Genomic DNA, 23,775 nt, shown 5'->3' on the forward strand with positions numbered 1-23,775 from the left:
TCGAATCCTCGTTCTCTTGACCGATCGATACGGCGTATCTCAGTTAATTGGGAGCATCTGTCACTGCCCTACGACGTGAATACACCACTGCACGTAATACGGAGATCCCCATGTTCCTCCCCCAGAGATAATATGCGTCTCACCCCTAACACCCTTGAATTAAAGGTCGTGAGGCTTCTTGGTCTACAAATATCCAAGGCCTCGTTCCTCCCCACTCTGGGTGAAATAAACAAGACCAACAAGCAGAAGTCGTCATAATGAGCTCCTACCAGACTTGTCAAACCCTTGGTAGCCGAGAGCAAGCGGCATAGCTTTCCCAAGATCCCACAAGCATGGCGTCTCCCGTCCGAAGTATCTCGTGGGCGATGAGACTTCCGCACATGGCGTCATGGAAATACCTGTCAAGTGTGGAATCCTCAGCGCCGAAGAGCTTCCGCATCACCCAAGACTTTGACGCCGTCTCCCTGGCCAAGGCCGTACAGCTTGACACCATCAGGAGGCCGAAAACCGTTGGCCACTGCATTCTGCAAGCGAGCTGCGTCGCCCAGCAACTGACCAGCTGTCTGACGGAGACGATGTTCGACGATGCCATCAAACGGGAGAGTACCTGGACGAGTACATCGAACTACAATGCCCCTGGAGCCACTTCATGGAGTCCCCATCAGCCTGAAGGATTCTTTCGACTGTGCCGGTGTACAGTCGACGATGGGCATCGTGTCGTACTTGAGGCACCCTGTGCCCAAGAGCATGGCACGCTGCGGCCATACTCTAAGATCTTGGTGCCATCCTATACTGCAAGACCAACCTTCACAGGCCCTGATGTCCTCGGACTCCCATAACAACGTCTTTGGCCGTACATTGAACCCCCACAAGCTCTCTCACCGCCGGTGGCAGCAGCGGAGGCGAGGGAGCCCTGGTCGCTCTCAGGGGTTCCATACTCGGCGTGGGAACAGACATGGCCGGTAGCATACGAATTCCAGCCCTGTGCAACGGAACGTACGGCTTCAAGCCATCAACCTGGCGCATCCCTTTCTTCGGCTCGACTTTCTGTCATCGTATGGGATCCCCCTGGCCCCCACCGGTAGCGGGTCCCCTCACTTGCTCGTTCGACGACGTGACGCTCTTCCTGCAAGCTGTCATTGGGTCCCAGCCATGGAACCGCGACCCGACTGCGCTCGCGATCCCCCTGGCGTTCCGCGGTGGCTACTTCAGCCCCTAGAAGACTGCGCATCGGGTTCATGTTGGAAGACCCAAAGTACCCTGTCCACCCGCCAGTACGCCGCACGATGGAGTCGTCGGCCCAGGCCCTCGCCCAAGCCGGACACGAGATCATCCCGCTCCACTGACCCTCGCTGGAGACGGCCCTGGACCTGTGCCTGGACTCGTTCTCGCTCGACAACACGGTCGAGTGGAAGCGGCACATCGACGTGTCGGGCGAGCCCCTCGTCGCGTCCCTGGTGGAAAACACGCCCCTGGTGACCCGCAAGGTCGAGAAGGGCGGCTACACCGTCGATGAGATCTTTGCGTTTGGAGCTGCCTGTCTCCAGTACAAGGCTGGCTGGAACATGGTGTTTACACAGCATAGACTCGACGTCTTGATCTGTCCGGGAGCGGAAAAGACGGCTGTGCCTCATGATACTTGGGGAACGCCGCCATATACTGTTCCATGGAGTTTAACTGAGGTTCGTGGTTTCCTTGACATCTAGTTATCCTCTTCCAGTCGTTGTAAGAGCGCCAAGTTGTCTAATACTCCCTGGCAGTATCCGGCCGTCATATTGCCCGTGGGTCGAGTCATGAAGGACATCGACCGGAACGATCTTGCGCCGTCGGCGAGTCCTAGACCATGTAAGCTTCACCGTCCTCATCGGAACTGCTGAATACTAACAAGGCCGAAAACCTGGGAAAGACCACAGCGAAGTGGTCGACGGCGCTCCGACGGCCATCCAAGTGGTCGCTCGAAGCTACCAGGACGAGGAGCTTGTCGCAGCGGGTCGTGTGATAGACCAGTGCCTTAGAAAGGCGAATCAAATGCGTCCGGAATAACTGGCCAGCAGCCTGCGATAGTAGTCTAGATCAAAGAGATGCGACTATAGCCGCTCGCATTCAGTTGACTCCTTCGCTTCTAGTATGCTTAGATGTGCGCGCCGTGACTTTGCTCATTATAGGAGACAAACCGCACTGACAAGGTGTATTCGGAGTTCGGAATCGGCGTTATGCGGTGAAAAGCAACCTCTCCAACAGGCCTGCAACCCCTGTAGGCTGCGGGGGGCGGTCTTTTATATGCGCCAGGAAACTGCGCCGTGCCTGATAACTGCGAATTGTCTCGATTCAGCGTGTAAGCGGGATAGATCTTCCCTGAACAGCACACACGTGCCTTTTTGATACCATTGGTAGCCCGCGCTGAGACACGCAATCTGCTTTCACTGAACTGTTCTCAGTATGCTGTTGAACAGCACGCTCGCCGTGGTGGCCTCTCTAGGTGGCTTCATGCCAGCAGCACTCGCCTCGCCAGTCTCGAGTCCAAGATGCGTCGCAGCGGCCTCTTTCCTCAGCCGATCTAGGAAGCGGCCTGCCGTATACCTTACGAGAGCAGAACAGCCAGGCTTGCGATGCTGGGAGTCGACAATGGACTGGTTGGATCAACGTGTCTGAAGAGAAGAGGCTCTTCTTCTGTAAGTGACCGCATCCTAACGTTTGACGTAGTGTACCAAGGCTGAGATCAGTGACTTCCCACCAGGGTTCTTCGAGAGCCGATCTGCGCCACAGGATGGCCCAGTTATGGTTTGGTTGAACGGGTACGCAATGCAGCTCTTTCGAAACGGCGGGTTGAATGCTGATTTCTCAATAGCGGTCCTGGCGGTCCATCCATGATGGGCCTGTTCTCAGAGATCGGACCGGTGAGTGATGATGCCTGGCCCAGGCCGCACTGAATGAAAAGATGAATGGCTAAGGGGTAGGTTAGTGCCTGACAGTAAAGGGGAGGTAATGAGACGATTCGCAACGAACACAGCTGGAGCAACTTTGCAAATGTCCTCTTCATAGAGTAAGTAAGTGGTCTTCACCTACCCACAGTGGAATCCTGTTAACATCAGCCGCCAGTCAGCCCGCCGGCGTGGGCTTCTCTTCAGTGAGCGGAGGGACGGAAGGAGGACCGGACAACATCGCAGAAGCCTCTGAAGGTTTCGACAAGTTCCTGTCCATCTCCTTCACCGATATCTTCCCGCAATACTCGCACCTCCCTTTCCACATCGCCGGCGAGTCCTTCGGGAGGCGTCTACGTGCCCTTCTTTGTAAACCACATCAGCCAGCGGCAGAAGCTGGGCGTCCCCGGTGTGTTCCAGATCCCCATCGCATCCATCGTCCTCGTCAACGCCGTCGTCGACATGACCAGCTCCAGCTACATCGGCGTGTACGACCACATGTGCAAGTTCGGCCGCGACGGCAGAAACAGGCTGAAGCTCGGGCTCAACGCGACGACCTGCCGCATCATCGAAGAAGCTGTGCCGCGGTGCGCGGCTCTCGGCCGCCAGTGCGTGGCGACGTACAACCTCGACGTCTGCCGCGCGGCCATTTGCGTTCTGCGACGAGCATATCGGCGTCTACCTCGATGTGCGCGTCGGTGGGCGCGTCCCTTACGACGACCGCGTGCTCTACGAGAACGGGACGCTGCCCCTGTGCGGCGCCGACTCCTACGCCGACTACTTGAACCGGCCGCACCTCCAGGCGGCGCTGGGCCTGGACGAGGGCTGGAACTTCACGTCGGTCAACATGGACCTCAATATGCGCTGGGAAGCGAGCGGAGACAGCTTTACGCCTTCTACCCGCGAGATGAGCTATATTCTCGACGAGACGGAGACCAGCGTGTTGGTAATCAACGGTAATAACGATATTTCCGTGTAAGTGCACACACCACCTTGTGAAGCTACGACTGCGCGGTCCAGGCTAACACAACTGTCACCAGAACTACCGAGGGCAATAAAAGAGTCTACGATGCGCTCCCATGGTCCCATCAGGCCTCGTTCCGCCTGGAGAGGTACGTCGACTGGGAGTGGCCCGACAAGTCTGGGGCGGCCCACAAGGGAGGCGAGTTCAAGGCCGTCGACAAGCTGGCCTTTGCGACCTTTGACGATGCGGGACACGAAGCCGTCGGGCACCAGAAAGAGGCCGGCGCGTTTCTGGTGACGTGTTGGCTGTCGACCGCCAGAGACGGCCAAGCCGTATCGGTCCCGCGGTCCAAGAACGCGCAAGGTCCGTCTCTGGCGCAGGATGTCGAGCTCTAAATCTATCACAACCATCTGGCATGTGATTAAGAACAAAACTAGTCACTGTCCGTGTTTTTTGATACATGACATCTTGCCATCATCATCGTTATAGGCGTTAATCACTCTTGAATTTCATCTTGGGAAGTCTCATTTTCTGTATTGAAAATGTAGACTCGAAGCTGGCCGGGTTTAAATATAAGAAGCCGAGTAACGAATCGGATGAGGATGATAGGCCTGACGTATTAGCAGCGTGCTTGTCGATGTACTAACGCCACGAGTTGCCTATCGGGGTAATGGTAGCCCCCCAGCTAGCAACCGACCGGCCCCGAGGCCGCACCGCTACCACGAACAACAATCCGCGATCGGCATCATCCCCAGTTGGGGGGGGCCGCCTTTAGGCTAAGTCACAAGACAAGAGAAGTGCATCTGTTGCGACCGAGATAAGGCTTAGAAATGATATTGGAATCCTCATTATGACTTGAACCACTTCATACTCGAAACTCTCAATAGGCTGTCTCGAGATGTTGCCCTCAATTCTGCTCTTGGCCCTTGCTCTGTGCTGCGGAATAGGATGGGCACTGCATATCGTCTTTCAGAAGAGGGGAAGGCGTGTTACGGTGAGTATGGTTCGCCTTAGTACGCGGGTGCCAGATACTGATGTTCCTCTGCTCCCCAGTTTCGAGATGTCGTTTCTGAAAAGCGATCCGGCGCAGTCAAAGAAACGGCGCTCACAGTCAACCCTGTTGCGGATGGCTTCAACTGGGAGACGACCGAACCTCACAAGTTCCGGCCGTTTAAGCCTATCTACTACATAACCATGGGTAACACACCACACGTGACTCCTTATCACTACGCTCTGTGCCCTGTACCAATACGGCTGACATGCGCGCCCCGTGACTGTTAGCCCTGCGGTCAAGCACCCCTTCCGACCTGATCGCTATGGACAGCAACTACTTCTCCCGAATCCAGCTGCGCCAGGACCTCATCCGCGACCACGCCGACCACGTCGTAGGCAGCCTCCCGTCCGGCGCCGACGCCGTGCGCGAGACGTACACGTACCTGCAGGACTTCCTACTGTCGCGGTACCCGACGCTCTTCTCGCGGGAGGCCGAGAAGGGCCTGTTCCGCAACCACGTGACGCAGCGGTCCCTGCCCCGGGAGTTGCCCGCGGACGAGGACCCGGTCGCGGCGCTCAAGCTGATGGGCGCCATGGTCGAGGACGACCTGTTCCTGCTCCGCGCGACGCCCGAGGGCCACCTGTGCGTCGCGTTCCTGTGCTGCTTCCCCTCGGGCTTCGACCCGGCCGAGAAGCTCGGCAAGGTGCTCAAGGACATCCACGGGCCCGTCCCGTCGTACAACAAGATTGGCGCGAGCATGGAACGCTTCTTCAGCCGGCTCGAGGTCGGCAAGAGTGTGGTCCGTAACAATGTACGTGGAGCCGGCAATCCCTTTCGTAAAGCCCCCCTTGCCATGTCTCGTGTTCCTGCCTGCCAAGCCGTTGTTACTGGGGAGGTTTGCTGACTGCATAATGTCCTTCTTCCAGTGGTCTATCAATACGGCACCGGAGCTTTACAATGTCTCCGGAAACCATATATATGAGACCGATGTCTACGAGGAGGACATGGACGTGGACATCTCCAAGGTTAGCATGCGCGCAGCTCTTACGACACCTAAGCCGCTGTCATTGTGTCGTCGAGTCACTAACACCGGTGCAACAAACCTCCATGACAGGCACAAATCCGCGTGGAGCTCCAGACCCTGACACGACTCCCCAAGACGCAAGCGATCCTCTTCTCGTTCAAGACGTACCTATACCCCGTAACCGACATCAAGGCCGAGGGACTAGGCCCCGAGGTCGCAGACGCCATTGAGGGGCTACCCAAGGGAAATGCGCCCGGGATGTGGAAATACGTAAGTCACTTCTCGTTCGTCAGATCTCACCTGGTGGTGGGTGGATTGGCACCCTCGATCTGTTTTTTTTTTTTTTTTTTTTTTTTTTTTTTTTTTTGGCTTTCATCCATGCTCGATTGTGTGCTCTGACTGATGTGATCGTCCAATGTAGAAAGGGGGCGTACGCTGGGGTAAGAGCATCTTGGCATATTTGAGGTCGTGATGGGCGGTGTTGGATTCGCGGACGAGCCCGCCCGCTGGATATATTGCGTGCGATTCGATACTAATGGTTAATGCGCTATTGGCGACCTGGCGATTTGGATTTTTCTATGCTGCATCTTTCAGCGAGTGACCATTGACCATGTCGCGAATGAACCGATGCGTCAGTCCTGTATTACAGGTCCACTGTGAGCAATGGTTCAGCTCGCACAACATTGAAAAGGCGTTCTATGTGATGTGTATTCTGACCGTGGGAGTCACAGAGCTGAGCGGCTGAGAAACCCCATGCCCCCGTTGCAGCACTAGTGGCTCCCCATTGTCATTTCCGGCTTGAGTCACTCTCCGACGTGGAGAATTGAAGCCATCGCAGATTCTCGAGTGAACTGCTTGGTATAAATACCTACCCATAGTTTAGAAGAATGTAATTGAGCGTCCTGTGGTCAGTGCAGAAATAGTCTGTCTGTCCCGCAAACGCGCGACTCTCACGGATTCTCACCCTGTTCCCCTGTTCATACAACGTACCGGCCCCAACGAGACAGCCATGACAGCAGAAGCCGATAAAAACACGAACAGCACCGCTGCTCATAACGGTGGTGATGACAAGGACGGCACCGTCCTCGTCCGCACCACGTTCCCCAGCGTCCCGCTCCCGGCCAATGACACGCGGCTCCACATCCACACCGCCCGCCTGCTGGTGCGCCCGCTGCAGCAGTCGGACCTCGCAGGCTTGCACGCGCTGCGATCACAGCCTGAAGCCATGACGGGGACACGCCTGGGCCGCCCGGACCGGGACCTGGCCGAGACGCAGGTGGAGCTGGACTTCTTCCGGAACGGGGTTGCCGGCACCGGCGAGCCCCCTTACCTTTGGGGTGCCTTTCTGCCACGGTCATCGACGACGACGGACGGCAAGGAGGGGAGGGGGAGGAGGAGGAGGAGGGAGGAGGAGCTGCTGATCGGCGAGGGCGGCGTGCATTCACTGGTCTCGGACGCGGCCGAGGCCTCGGGCTGGCCCGAGATCGGGTACAAGTTCCGGAAGGAGTATTGGGGCCGGGGCTACGCGACCGAGTTCCTGGACGCCGTGCTGGGGGGCCTGGTGGGGGCTGCCGCGGGGCACCGTGGAGATGCGGGTGAACAGGCGGGCGGTGGCGGTGGCGACGAATGGTGATGTCGATATCCCGGGTGGTGGCGAGGAAAATGCGGCGGTGGAGGTCGCAGAGCACGTGTATGCCAATGCCGAGCCCAGCAACGTGGGCAGCTGCAGGGTGCTGGAGAAGCTGGGGTTCCAGCGCTACCATGAGTGGACGGAGCCAGACACGCAGGAGCACCGGGTCGGGGAGCCACTGGATCTGGCCGGCTATCTACTCGAGAAACCGGGTTCTCGTTGCTTGGGGAAGTGAGATGATCACGAAGGCTCCGTCATTGGTGATCCGCCGTCTGATTCCCACCTCTGCGGAAGGTGACGGGTGCGCTAAAGGGGCCGATTGATAGTTGAGACCCCAGCCCAGCCCATTGGTGGTGATTGGCACTTACAAGCTATCTGCCAAACATCCGATTGAAACGCCCGATTGACTCGCGCTGTGCAAATCACCTCCAGATTCGGAACGCAGTCTAGACCAGCTAGATCAACACCACTGACGGGATGACCCGTTTGAGAGACGAGCTGAAAGGGGAGTTCCTTGCTCATCAGCTCTTGATTTCCAGCCGATTTCAGGGCGCTGCAAGCACTTACTTGAGCTTCTGCGGCTAGGCAGACGACCAGAATAACGACTAGCCTGGACAGCTCTGCATTCAGATCCTGCCCTGGGAGCCCACTAGAGAAACCCCGGTTTCGGGCAGCACCCAGCCTGATAGTTGTGGTTATAGTCGGTAACATCTTTCTTTCTTGGCTAGCAAAAACCCCATTTCAATCTATTCCGATCTCGATAGATCAAAAGTCGAGAACGTCAAGGCCCAGGTTCATCAGTCGACCCTGGCGCGATTTCTATTCGCCGTGGGGGGATCGCCAAACCTAGCTCGGCTGTCGTTTATAGTTAGCCTGGTAAGCAGTGGAGTAAATTCACTGCAACTCGCCCGCGAAGCCGCGAAAAGCGCCGTATCATGATCGCCAGTTGGCAAGCTGGAAAGCTACCCTATTGCTCACACGCGCCAAGCAGTAGGGCTACTACTACGCAGGGGCGCGTTTATTAGTGCTGGCGAAGAGCTCCGGGAAAGAAAGTGGCTAGCTCATGCCCAGTTAGCAGCGTACCATCGAGCTTTTGATTTTTGTTGGAGCGCGAAGACATTGATCTTGACGACAAGTGAAAAGAGAAAATCCCTCTGCTTATCTTTCCTCTTTTCTATTTTCTTGTACCCTGTTTGTTTCGGCAAGGTTGCCTCAGTTAATGTGGCAAGAACTCGACATTTGGGGGACAGTATAGTCCTCCGTACACGATAGCGCAACGATGGCGACCCCGGTAGCAGAACCTTCTGCTGAGAAGGATGTAGCCATTGAAATGGTTGGCGAACAAGTCTGCCCAACCGACCCCACTGTGGCAGCAAAAGCGGTTCGGAAGATTGACTGGTTCCTCATCCCGGCCATGACAGTTGGTGTGAGTATCCGCATCTGCAAAGAGAAGAGTAAACCGAAGAGAATACAGTAATGTCCATCTCACTAACACGAGTTTACAGTATGGCTTGGTTTATTATGATAAGGTATGAGCCCGGCCACCTGTCAATATGCTGGTCCGTGGAAGAGACTGACGACCGGAATACAGGCCATCCTCGGCTCGGCAGTACTGTTTGGCATGACCTCGGACTTGAAGCTGAGCGTCCCCGATCCGCAAAGACCCTCGGTTGTCGATACTAGCCGCCTCTCATGGGCCACTTCGCTTTTCTACTTTGGCATGCTGGCCGGGCTTTACCCCATGTCGTTCGCGCTGCAGCGGTTCGACGTGGGCAGGGTCCTTGGCATCATCGTATGCCTTTGGGCTTTGATCTGTATGCTCACGGCTGCCGTGACATCCTACGAGGGCCTCTACGCACAGCGTTTCTGCCTCGGTTTCATTGAGAGCGTCATTCCGACTGCATTCATGACCATCATCACCGGATACTACACCCAGCAGGAGCAGTCGCTCAGGCAGAGCTGGTGGTTCTCCTCGACGGGAATATGGACCATTATTGGTGGCGGGCTCAACTATGGCTTCGCCCAGATCACTGGGGGCGGGCTTCATAGATGGCAGTACATCTATCTCCTCGCTGGCTCTCTGACCTTTCTATTCGGTCTGTGCTGCTTCGCTGTGCCCAGCTCGCCAGTGTCTGCTTGGTTTCTCTCTAGGGACGAAAGACTTGCGGCTGTGGAAAGGTTGCGTTTTGGTCAGACCGGAGTGCGGTGCACTCAATTCAAGCGGTCCCAGCTCAAGGAGGCACTGTTTGACGTAAAGATCTGGCTGATTTTCATCATGATGGCTTCTGCATATACCGTCAATGGCGCAGTCAGCGGTTTCGGCCCCTTAATCGTATCAACGTTCGGATGGAGCACTCTCGAGTCCATCCTCTTCCAATTTCCCTAGGCGGTCTCTGCCTCATGGCCATCCTCTTGACTGGTTGGCTTGGTTCGCGATACCCCAACATCAGAATCCCGATGCTGATTGTGTGTTGTCTGCCGGTGATTGCCGGATGCGCATTGATCTGGCGGAGTGAATGGAGCCACCATGCTGCCGCACCCGTGGTTGGGTATTCCATCACAGGTACCTTCGGGGCGGTGGTCAGTCTGATCATCACCCTGGGTATGTCAAACGTGGCGGGACACACGAAGAAGAGCTTCACAGCCGCGACCATTTTCGTTGCTTACTGCGTCGGTCAGTGGTAGCCCCCAAAAGATCGAAATCAGACGTTTCCGAATTCTCACAGCTGACTTGCCGCACAGGGAACATTATTGGACCGCAATTGATCAAGTCACAGACGAAGCCAGCCCATTATCCGGAGCTCTGGCTCGGTCTTATCATCTGGTAGGTTGAAAATGCCTCCTCGAACTCGGTCTATACTGACACTCCACCAGTTACTGTATTACTATTGTGTCTGCCATCGCGCTGTATGCTGTACTACTGCGAGCAAACCGCAGCAAAGAGATGAAGTGCGAGGAAGACATGAGCGAGAGGGCTAGGCTTGCATTCCAGGACTTGACGGACAAAGAGAACCCATATTTTAGATACGTAATGTAACATTTTCGGTGGATCGCGCTGCACCGCAGAACTCTGTTGTTTGAACGATTCCACCAGCGTGGAGGAATTGTGGCATCTTTCCACATGAAGCAGGTACCATCATTCCGTGAAGAGAATTTCTCCAACGGCGCGATCTCTGCAAACCGATCTTGCGTCAGAGCAGACGAGAAATATTTGCTCAATGTATCAAGAGCCAGGACAGCGTCAGTTGCCGCAACATTGTCGATGTGTAGTCATCAGCTCCTTGTGACACGTTGCTTGTTTGGCACAATGATCATGGGTTCGGCCAAGTAACATCATTTCAAGTAAGAAGGAAATTTCGAAGCGGCCAGTGGGTTATGCTTTTTCTTAGAGGCGTGGTATCGCTAGTCGCGGGAGCGTGAAGGTGCTTCAAATTCGAAATAACCAATTCTTTGTCATGGGTGCACGTTTCGAATGCATACCGAGTGGATGGATCCTGCATCGTCTATGGCTTCAATAACTAGGAATATCCATGGTCTCCCATGGTATCAAATTGGGTCAATGAGGTTCGATAAGATAGGTCAAATCCAGTGAGGCTCAGTCGAAAGCTGATGCGTCTCCGCTTCATCAAAGTCATCACCGCATATGTATGTGTTCAGCTCCGTGCGAGTTACCCCGGGTTTTCTGTCACGAGCCGAAAGAATGCTCCGACGATAGGAGGCCTGTTCGGGTCGATAAGTCGCGCGTTGGTCGTCGTGATTGGGTCTTGGCGCGGGTTGGGGTTTGTGCCAAGCATGAGTAGATCCAAAAAGGGAGTGACGTTTCAAGACCGATTTTAGATGAAGGTTTGCCCTTGGATTTGGAACGGCCATACCGAATGTTTAATAAACCCATCGAGATGCGCGGGTGCCCGCTCTCGCAGTGTTAGCGAATGTGAGTCGAGGGATCAATGATTCCGAGGCTGTGTTTCTGGAGTTTATACAGATCTGGTGTTATGGGAATTTGACAAGGGCCCCTGAAACGATTGAATTAGAGTTGACCGAGCTGGCCCAGGAATCCAGGATGCCTACGTTTCCTTGGATGGCACCTTACTCAGGCAACGGGAGCCGAATGCCTGGTAGAGTCAGCCGCGTGGACTGCCGTGTTTTCCCGACCAAGGCCCATATGAGAGGTGGTATCGTGCAATCGCCTTTTCCCACTTTGCAAGCAAGGATAACACCGGCGAGGTTGTTGATATGCGTAGCTGAAGGTATTGACACAGACCACGTATTGGATCAGTTTGAGGCCCTCCTCCAGGTCGGGCCATAGGGCTATGAAGCCTTGATTTGCCGTTGTCTTGCAACCGACTCGCGGGGGGCTAAATGGCCAAACTTTGCTCCAAAGCCGTGCAAAGGCCGTGGGCAGGTCGGACCAGACCAGGATCATGGCTGTCAGTAAGCCATCACGAGGGACGGTGGCAAGCTACCTAGCTCCACCTTCCCGTCATTTGTGTGTATTTCTTCCCTTTCTTTGCCATGGCCCTAGCGAAGGGGGATCCTTTGCTGGTACGGGCCGGAGGCCGAGAAGAGTGGCAATATCCGAAGCTGCTGGGTGTCTGAGTCTTGTTTCCTCTGGTTCCGGCTATCAGCAGGCTATAGAGTTTTGCCCACACGCGGCCGCAGGGCGCCGAGACGAAGTTGAGATGCGGGCCAGGCCATCGCATGGGTAGCGGGCAAATCTTGCTTGGCTGCCTAATGCACCCGTTGGGGGGACTTGGGGACCTAGAGGCTAGAGCGATAATCCTGGTGTCGATGCCGATTTTAGATAGCGAATAAAATGGGAATAGCAAAGTGGGCTGTGGACGAGACGACATCGAAATGGCCGTGTATGGCATTGAGCCGCAGGTAGATTGTGGTAGATTGTTTCGCCAAGCTGATGTGTCAATGGACGGGACGAGCCCGTCTGGAGTTGAACAGTGTCAATTTGCAGGCAACGCAAAAAGAAACGACGCTGGCTAACCTGGTACGCGTCGCCGCCATGATCCATCTGAAGACCGCAAACAGGCCCTCTAGCCGGTGCCATTATCGAAAGGTGCATGCATGAACAAAGCCGTGTCGAGTTGGCTTAGGTGTGAGCCAGGTGAGGTTACTGTAGCTAAGGAAAGGGAAGGAGACGACAGACTCGGCCGCTCAGCCAATGCTCAGATGCTCTAGTTTAGCTTCCATGCTCCCATACTTCGGCTCTAAGCTAGAGGCTGAGATGGGCTTGGGAGCTGGTTGCGTACGGCGCATGGTGGACTTTTAAGAACTGGCCAGTGCAGGCTAGTCCATGGTAGCGGGCCCCTAAGGGCGCTGGAACCGCTGGGACTGCGAGGGTTTAAAGGATTTAGTGGCTGGCTTGCGGGTATCCCACCCCTCTATGGGGTCGATGGGTACTGGCCGCAGCGGACGGGGCTTGGGGGGTAGCACCTGGGCTAGCTGGGCACCTGGCACCTATGTATTCTAGGTCACTCGATTCAAGGAGGGGTCCTCTCTCTAGCGCTCCTTGGTCGCCAAAACCACCCAAAACCACCATCGCGGCCTCTCCACCCCCCACCGAAACCCACTTACCTAGGTCTGCGTGAGGGTGTCGATGTCCTTACATGAAATCACTTGATCACGGAAATTCGGAGCGAATCCGCCAGCGTTCTGGCTGCCCGGTGACAGAAAGACGCTATCTGCCTGCTAGGTATTCTATCTCGCACTGAATCGCCCATGTCCCTGCCCCGGTCCTTCTCGATATATCCTTATGTTACGTTACCGCACAATGCTTCATAATCATACATTTCCCCTACACTTGGTTCTCGTCCCCGTGAGAATCTGTGCCCCTGCCTATCTTGATCTGCCTCTTACTTGGGGTATAGGCCCAGGTGTCATGGACCGTATTTCATCCACTGCTCCGAGCTAGTATCCGTCACTATCTCGACCCAGTTCGCTTTCTTTCCCTCTGCCCAAAGCCTTTCGCCTGGTACGAGCGAGTAGGCCACCTGCTTTTGTTCCTGAGCCGCTGGCGCTTCGCCTCAGACAATGGGTAGGCTGTCCGAGGTGGCCCGCGAGCGGGAGGTTGTCAGATATGCTTCGCATCTGTACGTACGATATCTCGTTATCCTTTCTCTTTCTATTTGCTCTTTTCGGTCATTTCGTTTCCCTTCCTTTCTTAGAGCGTTGTCTGCTTGATATGCGCCACCTCCCCTCCAACCTCGATGTTGTACAACTAACAGTCAAAAGCTATGAGATTGCACATAAACCGCAGCTGGCAACTGACCCTCCTTGTGAACCGCTCCCGACTACGTGCGCAGATCCCGTCTTGACAGGACTTGCTCAGCTTGGCGCTCTCCGGTTAGACGCCACCCGCTGCTTGATATCAATTTTCGACAGGACACACCAGCATGTTGTTGCCGAGGCTACATCCAATTCTGCTCTCGCGCCTGGAAACAGAGGCCAGAACCTGTGGTTAGGGGGCATTGCGATTCCGAGGGAACAAGGTGTGTGTCAGCATGTATTAGTACCGGATTCCGACGCCGGAGAGACCAGCAGCGATCTGCCTATTCTATGTATACCTGATCTGCAGGCCGATCCCCGATTGAAGAACCTCTCACATGTCGAGAATACGCCGTACAATCGATTCTACGCTGGCGTGCCGATCAAATCACCAAAGAACATCAACATAGGTGTCTACAGTGTTTATAGTGACCAGCCTCGTGGCTTGTTGGACGATGCGCAGGCCCAGTTTCTGCGGGATGTGTCACAAACCATATCGGGCTACCTCGAGTCCAGGAGGTCTGATGAGAATCTGAAGCGCAGCGATCGCATGGTACGAGGAATCGGTAGTTTTGTCGATGGAAAATCCACAATATCAAAGTGGTGGTTGGGGGCGAACACAGGACCTACCCCTGACACTGGCGCCCCCGTTACAGTTCGGCAACCGCAAAAGCGACGCGGCAGCGATGTTAGCCCCCATACTCGCGAAACTGCACCGCCGCGACCGCACCCGTCGCCGTTGCAACCGAGTTTTCCAGGCGGCCCGTTCGATTCTGCGAAATCCGATGATTCGATTACGTCTAGTGCATCGTTGGGTGCACCGGCCACGATTACCAAGACGAAGTCGAACGTTCTTGTGTCGAGCCCAATGGCCAAAGCACCAGCTGACGATAGCCACACTTTAGAAGTCAAGGATGTCTTTGCTGAGGCTGCGTCAACAATACGAGACGCCCTTGAGGTAGAAGGAGTGGTCTTCCTTGATGCAGTCATCGGGTCATTTGCTGGTCTTGTCCCCGGTGGAAAGCAACATTCTACACACTCGTCTATCGACTCGACCGTCACTACCCCTGGCGAAGAAGGGTTCTGGAAGATATTAGAGAACTACGAGGGCCAGTGTTGTAAGGTCCTGGGCTCATCAACTTCAGATGACCGCACGGGCGACAAGGTGTCGGCCGGTGATCATCGGATCGACATTCCAGAACGATTCCTTAAGACACTTTTGAAGAGATATGCTAGCGGTAAAATATTTAATCTCGAAGAAGACGGTTCTGTCCATGTCGCCGATTCGTCCGACGGGGAATGGGCCTGGTATGCAAGGCGCGACTCAGTAGCCTTCCCCTCTCCCTTGGAAAGGTCGTCGCACGGCGCTCATTCGCAGCAATATGAAGGCAAAGCCCTCTCCACCATATTTACAGGGGCCAGGAGCGTTGCATTCATTCCACTCTGGGACTCTGGCAGGGAAAGATGGTCTTCAGGCTGTTTCGTCTGGACGAAGGATCCTGCCCGAGTCTTCACGGTGGATGCTGAGCTCAGTTATCTACGTGCCTGTGGGATGACGATCATGTCAGGCCTTGCACGTGTCGACACGATGATGGCTGAGAAAGCCAAGTCTGACGTCCTCAACTCCCTGAGCCACGAATTGAGGTCTCCGCTTCATGGTATCGTCGCTGCAGTTGAGCTGCTAGACGGTACTGACTTGGATGCCTTCCAGGGCGAAGTTTTGCACTCAATGGAATGTTGTGGGCGCACTTTGCTTGATGTCATGGACCATTTACTGGACTACAGTAAAATCAACAAGTTCATGAAGGACTCCAAGGACCAGCATAAGAAGGGCGCCCAACTACCGAGAATGAAGAATGGGATTCAAGAGTCGTTCGAGACCATGAGCCGCAAGAAAAGTTTGTCTTTCAGCTCCAAGATGACCAACTTGTCTACAGACATTGACCTCAGTCTTCTCACCGAACAAACCATCGAAAGTATCATGTCTGGCCACAACTTTCAGAAGATGTCTGTCCCGACTGGAACTAGCCATATTGAAGCATTTGGTCAACAATCCAAATTTGCGAACCCGATGGACATTGGTAGCGACACACCATCAGTGTATCTTGACCTCGACCCGATACATGAGATCGCGTGTCGCACTGAAGCAGGAGCGCTTCGGCGAATTGTCATGAACCTGCTCGGAAATTCTCTGAAATACACAACTAGTGGATACATTTATGTTTCTTTGAGGAAGCAAGACCCAAACCACGTGCTGTTGGTTGTCGCTGACTCGGGCAAGGGGATAAGCGATGACTTTCTCCATCACCACCTGTTCAGCGCGTTCTCGCAGGAAGATGCCTTGAATCCTGGCACTGGTTTAGGCCTTAAGCTGGTGCAGCAAATCACCAAGGTCTTGGGTGGCTCTATCCATGTCGAGAGCCAGGTGTCCCGAGGAACAGCTGTGTCTGTCACGCTACCTCTCCTGTTGCCATATGGTACAGTAGACAGGGACTCGGTATTCAGGGAACGGGTTGAGAAAATAAGGGGTCTTCGAGTTAGTCTCTGTGGCTTCAAAGATACCGCGGAGACCGTCGGGTTACCCGGTCGGACGCCACCTTCGGAGATGTACTTGATGGAGGCGCTATGCCGTCATTGGTTACATCTGGATGTTGTGAAGCCCGATTTGCGAGATGTCCGGCCGGATATCATCATGTGTACAGATCAGTCTCTGAACGAGCTTGCCATCGAGGGCGCCACGGCCACTCTCCCTCCTGTGGTTGTCGTCTGCCGTGACTCACTGGCTGCCCACCAACATGCGATCGTCCAAAGAAAGGGCAAGGAAAAGAATGTCCTCGAGTTCATGTCACAGCCGTAAGTCATCTTCCCTCACGAAGCTCTCCGCGAGTTTGGTACTAACCTACAGCAGAGCGGGTCCTCGCAAGGTGGCTCAAGCCCTCGTCCTTGCATTGAGTAGATGGAATGCCACTTCGCCTTCGAAACACGACCTGCCCATTACTCCACCAGATTCTGCTTCTTGGTCTGATTTGGGAAGTCGTCGTGGTAGCCTTCTATACTCTAGCCCTTCAGCCCAGCTTTCGCGAACCGCGTCTTTCTCCGAAGAACGCCGTTTCTGCAGGGGACCGCAGCAGCTCGAGGTCCTCACTGAACTCGAGATCAGTCGAACGTCCAGCAACGGATCCCCGATAAATGACCAGAATGATTCTCAGCCCAGTGCGCAAAATATAAAGTACCTGCTTGTCGATGACAATAAGATAAACTTGCAGGTCAGTAAACTTGGTGCTCGAAACCGATATCCCACCATCGCTAACCCTCACCTCTAGATCCTGGTCTCCTTCCTGAAGAAGCTCAAAAAGCCTTACGCAACAGCCAACAACGGGCTGGAGGCGCTAGAAAAATACATGGCCAGCCCTGGCGACTACCGATGCGTATTGATGGGTAAGCACTTCTTTGCGCAGCACCGATGTCCTCCCCTTTCCACTCTTTCTCTTCCCCTTCGGTTTGTCTTGCCCAAATAACTACTCTCTGACCCACTTTTGCGAGTAGATATATCAATGCCCATCATGGATGGTCTGGAATCGACTCGTCGCATCAGGGAATTCGAGCACACCAAAGCGCATCGTCCGGCCACAGTCATTGCGCTGACAGGCCTGGCAAGTGAAGATGTGCAGCGCGAGGCCTATGCGAGCGGCATCGACGTGTTCATGACGAAACCTGTCCGCCTGAAGACCCTCGAAGATACCATATCCAACATTGGAGTCTAATCTTTGTTTTTCCTTCTTTCTATTCAAGCAAAAACGCCTCTTTTCTTTTCAGTTTGACGCCCCCATACCTTTTTGTTTTCTGGTCATCTTTACGCAAAGCATTTACAATCCATATATTGCTTCCAGTTCGGAGTCGGCGAAAACGCGATAGAGGGACCGGGTGTTTGGGTGCCTTTCTACATTGGCTTTGGGTGGTGCGCATTGAGTTTCGTCTGTTGTTGACGTGGCGTACCACCGGTGACTTCTTCAAAAGCATTCTGAGTTCGCGCGACGACTGTCGATGCATGTGGAGTTCTTGAGAAAAGCATTCTCGTTATGCTAAATGGGAAATGCCTGCGGTGGTTCTCGTTGGTTTGGTGTTATTTTCTGGCAAACCCCTGATTTTAATGGAAAGCAAGGAGTTGACGTTGAGCCCGTGTACCATACCAACCCAGAGTGCGCTGTACGTAAATTGTATGAAAAATGAAAAGATTCCGAGTATTCTTAAATTCTGATTCTTTCTACTATGCAAAATTGGCCGTCTATCTATTCCGTTGCCAGCCAGCTATCTCCCTGCCAGCTATCTCGTCCCTGGCTTTATCCCAGCTCTAAACCGACACGGAAGGAAAGTCACCTGAACGAGCACTTTGGGTCTTACTCTAGCAGCAGTAGAATAGGTTGTGCGATTGTCGGGCTGTAGCTGCCTTGTGTTGCTACGTCCGTTGTCTATGGACATCCAAGTAGGCTACTATCCAGCACTCCAGTCATGTTGGTTTCCTCTCTAGAGAGCCATGGCGCCACCGACCAGCGCAGCAACGCCGGCCAAGACGGCGTGCTGCGTGATCTGCGGCAGCGTGGCCTCGCCCGTGCTAGAGCTAGTCGGCGCTGCTCCGCCGCTGCTGGGCGAGGCCGCCGCGGAAGCAGCGCCGGAGGATCCAGATCCAGAGGAGGGGGACGACGCTGCCGCCGTCGGGGCGGGCTGGAAAGCGGCGCTGCCATCGGTGAAAGCGGCGAGCTTCTCGAGGCCGCCCGTGACGGTGACGGGCATGAAGAAGTCCTCCGACTTGAAGTCCGTCATGGTCTCCGTCTCGGTGCCCGGGTCGTTGGCCTCGGAGCCGCCTACCATCTTGGTGCAGACACCGGTGGAGTGCTCGACCTCGCAGTTGACGCTCATGGTGCTGAGGCGGGAGGGTTAGCTTGTGGTTTGGTTGGGCTTAGGGCAAGGGGTTTGGGGCGGCAGGATAAACCCGTCTCATTTATGAAGAGAAGCACCGGGCAAAGCGAATGAAAGAAGAAATACAGAAGAGGCAGTTTCCTACAATGCAGGCGGCTCGTTGAGTCCAAAGGCGTACGAGCCGGGGGCCATGATGACGGTGGCGCCGGGGCCCAGGCCGCACTCCTCGGCGTTCGGGGCACACGTGACGAAGTACTCGATCTTGGGGGGCTTGGTCATGGCGGAGACAACGGAGGCCTCGAAGTTCTCGCCCTCGGAGCCGGGGAGGAACATGTCCATGACGGTGGTCTGGGCCGTCGCGAGGCCCGCGGCCGAGAGGAGCATTAGAGCTTTGATGGAAGACATAGCGATGTCTATTGGTTATCTTCTTCTAGTCGCTGAGTACTAAGAATAGTAATAATAATAGTAATAGGCGGGATAGCCTGGCTAAAAGAGCGGAAGAGCAATACTGATATTATTAAACGAGCGTAAGTGGTGACTTGTCAAACGAGAGACTGCGTTGAAGGTATTTTCGGAATTGACAGACGAGCGTATCCTGCTACTTAAATAGACTAAATAGAAGCTCACGATCTGGTAAACGATCAAGCACAAAAGCCGGAAAGATCCTCTTGGCTCGTTTCACGCCTGCCTGCTACCAATATTAGCCCACACCCGTGCCAGCAGCGCTCGCGCTGTCTTTGATGCTAGCGCACCCATTCCGCATCATGCGGCGTGAAATTGGGCGCTTTGTGGGTGCTATTCACCCCTGAAGCGGGTGGCGCTAAGGTGCATCGGAGATTCAAAATCACATGGGGGCCCAGCAGTGGGCTCTGCAGTGAAGGCAGTCTTCCAATCCAGGCTCCCAGTTCCTCATGGCACCGTACCACCACGCTGGGTCGCCTGTGAATGAAGATTCTCAGCGGGCTGACCGACTCACTGGAAAGGAGAGGAAGCTCAACATCCATGTATGTAAGCAACCCCAAGGTGAGACTTGGATCGAAGATCAAGCGTACACAAGACCCCTTCGTCGACAGGAAACCATGTGGCGCCCTTGCCTGATACGCCCCGAAAAGTGTCAGCATAAGTTCAATGCCGGAACCGGATCGGCCCTTGCGAGATTGCTGACTCCGAAAAGTCGCCATCACTAAATCAAACCGTGTGGTGGGCAAGATACGGAAAGGGCTCCGTCTTTGCAGGAGATACCTCGAATCGAGTCTCACCTTCAAATGATACTGATCGTTGCCTGCCTATCCATCCAGAGTAGAAATTTCAATGGTTGTAGCTCGGAATACTTGCACGACATCACATATGTAGATATACCTATATTATCGAAATCGCCCAGGAGCTCTGATCCAGCTGCCTTGAGATGGAAAACACCAGTTCTTGCGTCAGACCAAGCGGGGGAGGCAGAACTGATGGCCCTGCGACACGCCTCGTTACGATGCAAGGCTAGAGAAGTACATTTCCAATCGCATTGTTCATGATCTGACATGGGTGGTCATGCGTAATCTCGTATGCCGCAATTGGCTGTGGTGTAGTTGAGTCACCCGGCAAAGCTCACAGATCTTGGCGGCGTGGGTTGCCAAAACGGACCAATGAGTTTTGCGTAGGCGTCTGCTGCCTAGGTAACCAACCCGGCACGGATTATTCGGAGCATGACAGCAGTCAGCAACGGTATATGTAGGTATTATATATATAATGTGGCAATTAGCCTCTGCGACAGACTGGGCTATTCTTGATAGTGCCCAGTCCTAACGATATCGACGCCATACCCCGATCCAAGTCAAGATGGCATCGCTACAACAGGCGATTCGGGACACCGCCACCCGTACCAGCGAGCTCTGGATACAGATTGCCCAAACCGACTATGCGCCGTCAGCTTTGGGACAGCAGAAACGCCGAGTCGTCGAGTTGAGCGAAGCCTTAGACAATGTGACGGCCCAGATCAAGTCACTCGACCAAGACAGGGGCACGGCTTTGATGTATCACCAGCGATACCGAGACAGCATCGTCCGACGCCTCGCCTACCGAGCAGCATGGAAACACAACAAATACCAAGCCAAGGCTGCATCGGTAACAGCGGAATACTACGAAGTACTTCAGCAAGAATACCGGGCCAAGGAGAAGAAATGCGCGCTCGAGAGACAGTACGAGGACGCCGTGGCGTTACTCGAAAGCCTCGAGCACGTCGCCTCACAACATCACAAAGCCCAGGCGGAGCTCGACCGTCTCTGGGAGCGGGTTTTCTCCCGTTGCACTTCCAAGTACCAACACCAGAGGGCGCTGCAGCAGAAGGTGGCTTCGGCGCAGGAAACCCACCGTCAGGCGCAAGAGCGATGCGAGGAGTCGGGCACCATTGTGGAGGCGCTGGCCGGCTCACTAAGCCGGGTCGCAGCCGCCTTCGAAAAAGTGAAGAAGGCACTCGCCCAGGGGCAGCTGAGCGGCGATGGAGCCGAGACCAGCCTCTTGCAAAAGGCTCAAAGCCACGTGGACGCGGCACAATGCCTCTTGAGGCAAGCTAAGTGCGACCAAGAGTCGTTAGGAGCCCTCGATGATGTACGCATAGCTTCCCGGTCCCAAAGGGGTTGTCAGTGGGATGGACCCTACAGCACGATCATCTGGCGCGACAGGATTCGGGTGTCAAGGAAAGAGCTTGAGGTGTGTCATGCAGTGCTCAAGCGAAATCTGGGTGTGGCCAGAACGCAACACGAGGAGGCCGAGGCGGCGCTCAAGGTATGTGCTGAGGCTTTGAGGACCTCCAAAGAGTGTTTGCGCATGGCGAGGGCAGCGATATACCTCGAGATCGCTGGGAACGAAGCGTTGTCGATGGCCAGGTTGGAAGACATTAGTAGGGGATCGTCACCTATCGTGGCAGCTCCTCCGCCATACTTGACAGCATAGGTCGAGGCCCAATCAAAATAGTCGGCATGGAACGGAATCAACTGGTGCAAAGCAAAACCTGGTTTCTTAGAAAAACCTAATAAAGTAATTACAATTTACGTATGTCTATGTTGTTGGAATCATCTTTGGCCAGGTACTCAACTGTCTCGTTGATACTCATGGACGAGCCAGAAGTTTCCGAGGTTTAGCCCGGGCATGCTGCCATTTTCGTAGCGCCCAGAAAATTGTACCTAAGCGGGAGCTTGGGCCCGAACGAACTGACCTCATCAAAATAAGTCTGGCAGTTGGGATGGAATCCAGTTGAAGCTCCAATTCTAGTTTTCTGGACCGTACTCGACTTCGACTTCAACCCTGCGGCCACTCGCGCCCTTGACACTGCCGACTCGCCGCCATGCGCACTGCCTCTACTTTGATCAGGAGAGGTCGGGCAAGCCAATTGGCCGGTCAGAGCAGCCACATCTGCCGGCAATGTAGGGCAATCCAGATCAGCTCGTCGCCCACGACCGACTCGCCCCGGCTTGGCGGGGATGCCTTCGGCGCCTCGCTCGACACCTCGAGAGACGTCGCCGATGCCCGCTTCGAGGTCCTCGGCACGCCCTATTCTCTTTTGTCCGTCTCACTGGCCGCCTCGCAACGACTTTACACACGAAGGGGGACTCTGGTGGCCGTCTCGGGCAAGGCACAGAATGTAGGACACACATCGCACAAGTACCATGCGTACATAACATATCGCTCCTCGGGACTGACGTTTTGATCGTACCAGGCGCAATCAATGCTGTCCCTGCTCTCGCCTCTAAGCCGCGCCGCCACGGGTGTGCCATTCCTTTACCAACGCATTACCTCTACGTCGCCTATAACGGCCCTCATCGCGACTAAATCGCCGACCACGACTTTCACCGTCCTGCATCTCGATGGAACGACAGACTGGATGGTAGCGCAGCGATCGGCGCTGTTGGCATGGACTGGCCACACTCTTCAAGTTACGCCGCGCATTCAATACAGACTTCCCCTCGCAAACTGGGGCTCGTCGGAACTGACGGGTCGAGGTCTGGCGGCGCTGTCAGCGCCGGGCCACACGTACCAGCTCACCTTGGCGGAGGGCGAGGAGTTCGTCGCACATCCTTCGAACGTGGTGGCTTATACGATCACCCGCAACCCACCGCTTCCGTTCCGGTTCAAGAGCACCGGCATCACGTTCCAGATACCCTCTGTCACCAACTGGCTGGGTAACACCAAGTTCTTCCGCACAATGCGGCAAACGGATTGGTACAAGCTGATGTCGCGGGTACTCTTCAGTATGCGCACGACGGCCCGACGAACGATCTGGGGCGATCGGCTGTTCTTGCAGTTCAAGGGCCCCATGACGATCCTCATGTCGAGCCGAGGCGCCAGGATTAGCGACGTGCTCACCAAGGATGACGTGAACGAGATTGCCGACTCCCCGGCGGGTGCCATCCCTGCTGCCGTCGATCTTGCCACCAAGCCCAAGACGGATACTACGACGATGCCTAAAAGGGTCGAGCCCACGGTCAAGGTCAATGTCGCAAGTGTTGGCCCGGATGGGAAGGTACACATTGCCGACGCCACGAACGCCGAAGATTCCGAAAAGTCAAAATAGACGTACGTGGTCGAAAAGTTGTATCAATAGCATCAATAGCAAAACGACATGTAATGATAAACACTCAAATAACAACCTCCTTGTCTCGATATCGATGTGCAGCCTAGCTTGAAGGGACAAGTCCTGTGGCTGGTTTCAAAGGTATTTTGGATCTTTCACATAACAAAGTGTATCAGGACTCTGCAGGAAAAACCGGAGTCATGCATTGCACAGATTGGCTTACGCAGCTCTTGACGTGTCGACTCAGCGTACACCTGAGTCGGGGATCAAAAAGTATCATGGACAAGGAGCAGAAGTCTTCCAGAATGGCTGATAGTGGCTAAGGCAAGTCCGCCTTGTAGCTCAGCGTTCAGGCTTCACGTTTGATGCTCTTGACAGCCCCCATTAGCAGCGGGCCGGTGTTCCCGGCGTGCAAGCAAACTACATAGGTAGATCCAAAGTGAATAACACCAAATCTCAAAGCCACGTATCGCTGATCTACGTATTCCCTC

The 23,775-nt window shown here is 54.8% G+C and overlaps 11 protein-coding genes across 11 annotated transcripts; 10 read left to right on the plus strand and 1 right to left on the minus strand.

The window, feature by feature from the left end:
* Positions 1 to 332: 332 nt before the first annotated feature.
* On the plus strand, positions 333 to 1,219 carry PG986_013104 (amidase; the record flags this gene model as incomplete). Its single annotated transcript, XM_066849326.1, is given in 3 exon segments — positions 333 to 615; positions 656 to 887; positions 898 to 1,219. The coding sequence occupies 3 exon segments, from the start codon at positions 333 to 335 to the stop codon at positions 1,217 to 1,219; spliced, it is 837 nt and encodes a 278-aa protein (XP_066693469.1).
* Positions 1,220 to 1,238: 19 nt separating this feature from the next.
* Positions 1,239 to 1,999, plus strand: PG986_013105 (uncharacterized protein; the record flags this gene model as incomplete). Its single annotated transcript, XM_066849327.1, has 4 exons — positions 1,239 to 1,274; positions 1,359 to 1,682; positions 1,761 to 1,845; positions 1,914 to 1,999. 4 exons carry the CDS (start codon positions 1,239 to 1,241, stop codon positions 1,997 to 1,999), a joined length of 531 nt encoding a protein of 176 aa, XP_066693470.1.
* Positions 2,000 to 2,479: 480 nt separating this feature from the next.
* Positions 2,480 to 4,280, plus strand: PG986_013106 (alpha/beta-hydrolase; the record flags this gene model as incomplete). Its single annotated transcript, XM_066849328.1, has 8 exons — positions 2,480 to 2,672; positions 2,738 to 2,795; positions 2,849 to 2,897; positions 2,991 to 3,043; positions 3,100 to 3,258; positions 3,305 to 3,409; positions 3,459 to 3,896; positions 3,962 to 4,280. Coding segments are annotated over 8 exons (1,374 nt in total), but the record flags the coding sequence as incomplete, so codon positions are not given.
* Positions 4,281 to 4,783: 503 nt separating this feature from the next.
* On the plus strand, positions 4,784 to 6,375 carry PG986_013107 (uncharacterized protein; the record flags this gene model as incomplete). Its single annotated transcript, XM_066849329.1, has 6 exons — positions 4,784 to 4,879; positions 4,939 to 5,083; positions 5,167 to 5,690; positions 5,806 to 5,904; positions 5,994 to 6,209; positions 6,325 to 6,375. The coding sequence occupies 6 exons, from the start codon at positions 4,784 to 4,786 to the stop codon at positions 6,373 to 6,375; spliced, it is 1,131 nt and encodes a 376-aa protein (XP_066693472.1).
* Positions 6,376 to 6,912: 537 nt separating this feature from the next.
* On the plus strand, positions 6,913 to 7,536 carry PG986_013108 (GNAT domain-containing protein; the record flags this gene model as incomplete). Its single annotated transcript, XM_066849330.1, has 1 exon — positions 6,913 to 7,536. One exon carries the CDS (start codon positions 6,913 to 6,915, stop codon positions 7,534 to 7,536), a length of 624 nt encoding a protein of 207 aa, XP_066693473.1.
* Positions 7,537 to 8,812: 1,276 nt separating this feature from the next.
* Positions 8,813 to 9,919, plus strand: PG986_013109 (uncharacterized protein; the record flags this gene model as incomplete). The annotated part of the gene is made up of 3 exons (XM_066849331.1): positions 8,813 to 8,959; positions 9,039 to 9,062; positions 9,125 to 9,919. The coding sequence occupies 3 exons, from the start codon at positions 8,813 to 8,815 to the stop codon at positions 9,917 to 9,919; spliced, it is 966 nt and encodes a 321-aa protein (XP_066693474.1).
* Positions 9,920 to 9,933: 14 nt separating this feature from the next.
* On the plus strand, positions 9,934 to 10,570 carry PG986_013110 (major facilitator superfamily transporter; the record flags this gene model as incomplete). Its single annotated transcript, XM_066849332.1, has 3 exons — positions 9,934 to 10,074; positions 10,311 to 10,357; positions 10,408 to 10,570. The coding sequence occupies 3 exons, from the start codon at positions 9,934 to 9,936 to the stop codon at positions 10,568 to 10,570; spliced, it is 351 nt and encodes a 116-aa protein (XP_066693475.1).
* Positions 10,571 to 13,575: 3,005 nt separating this feature from the next.
* Positions 13,576 to 17,573, plus strand: PG986_013111 (Hsp90-like protein; the record flags this gene model as incomplete). The annotated part of the gene is made up of 5 exons (XM_066849333.1): positions 13,576 to 13,634; positions 13,777 to 16,662; positions 16,718 to 17,075; positions 17,133 to 17,247; positions 17,356 to 17,573. The coding sequence occupies 5 exons, from the start codon at positions 13,576 to 13,578 to the stop codon at positions 17,571 to 17,573; spliced, it is 3,636 nt and encodes a 1,211-aa protein (XP_066693476.1).
* A 760-nt stretch (positions 17,574 to 18,333) lies between these two features.
* Positions 18,334 to 19,131, minus strand: PG986_013112 (uncharacterized protein; the record flags this gene model as incomplete). The annotated part of the gene is made up of 2 exons (XM_066849334.1): positions 18,334 to 18,730; positions 18,872 to 19,131. The coding sequence occupies 2 exons, from the start codon at positions 19,129 to 19,131 to the stop codon at positions 18,334 to 18,336; spliced, it is 657 nt and encodes a 218-aa protein (XP_066693477.1).
* A 1,422-nt stretch (positions 19,132 to 20,553) lies between these two features.
* PG986_013113 (uncharacterized protein) lies at positions 20,554 to 21,666 on the plus strand (the record flags this gene model as incomplete). The annotated part of the gene is made up of 1 exon (XM_066849335.1): positions 20,554 to 21,666. One exon carries the CDS (start codon positions 20,554 to 20,556, stop codon positions 21,664 to 21,666), a length of 1,113 nt encoding a protein of 370 aa, XP_066693478.1.
* A 391-nt stretch (positions 21,667 to 22,057) lies between these two features.
* PG986_013114 (altered inheritance 24) lies at positions 22,058 to 23,284 on the plus strand (the record flags this gene model as incomplete). The annotated part of the gene is made up of 2 exons (XM_066849336.1): positions 22,058 to 22,354; positions 22,430 to 23,284. The coding sequence occupies 2 exons, from the start codon at positions 22,058 to 22,060 to the stop codon at positions 23,282 to 23,284; spliced, it is 1,152 nt and encodes a 383-aa protein (XP_066693479.1).
* Positions 23,285 to 23,775: the final 491 nt, after the last annotated feature.

The sequence above is a fragment of the Apiospora aurea genome (assembly GCF_038362705.1).
Source record: "Apiospora aurea strain CBS 24483 chromosome Unknown utg000009l_segment0_segment0, whole genome shotgun sequence".
Taxonomy (NCBI): domain Eukaryota; kingdom Fungi; phylum Ascomycota; class Sordariomycetes; order Amphisphaeriales; family Apiosporaceae; genus Apiospora; species Apiospora aurea.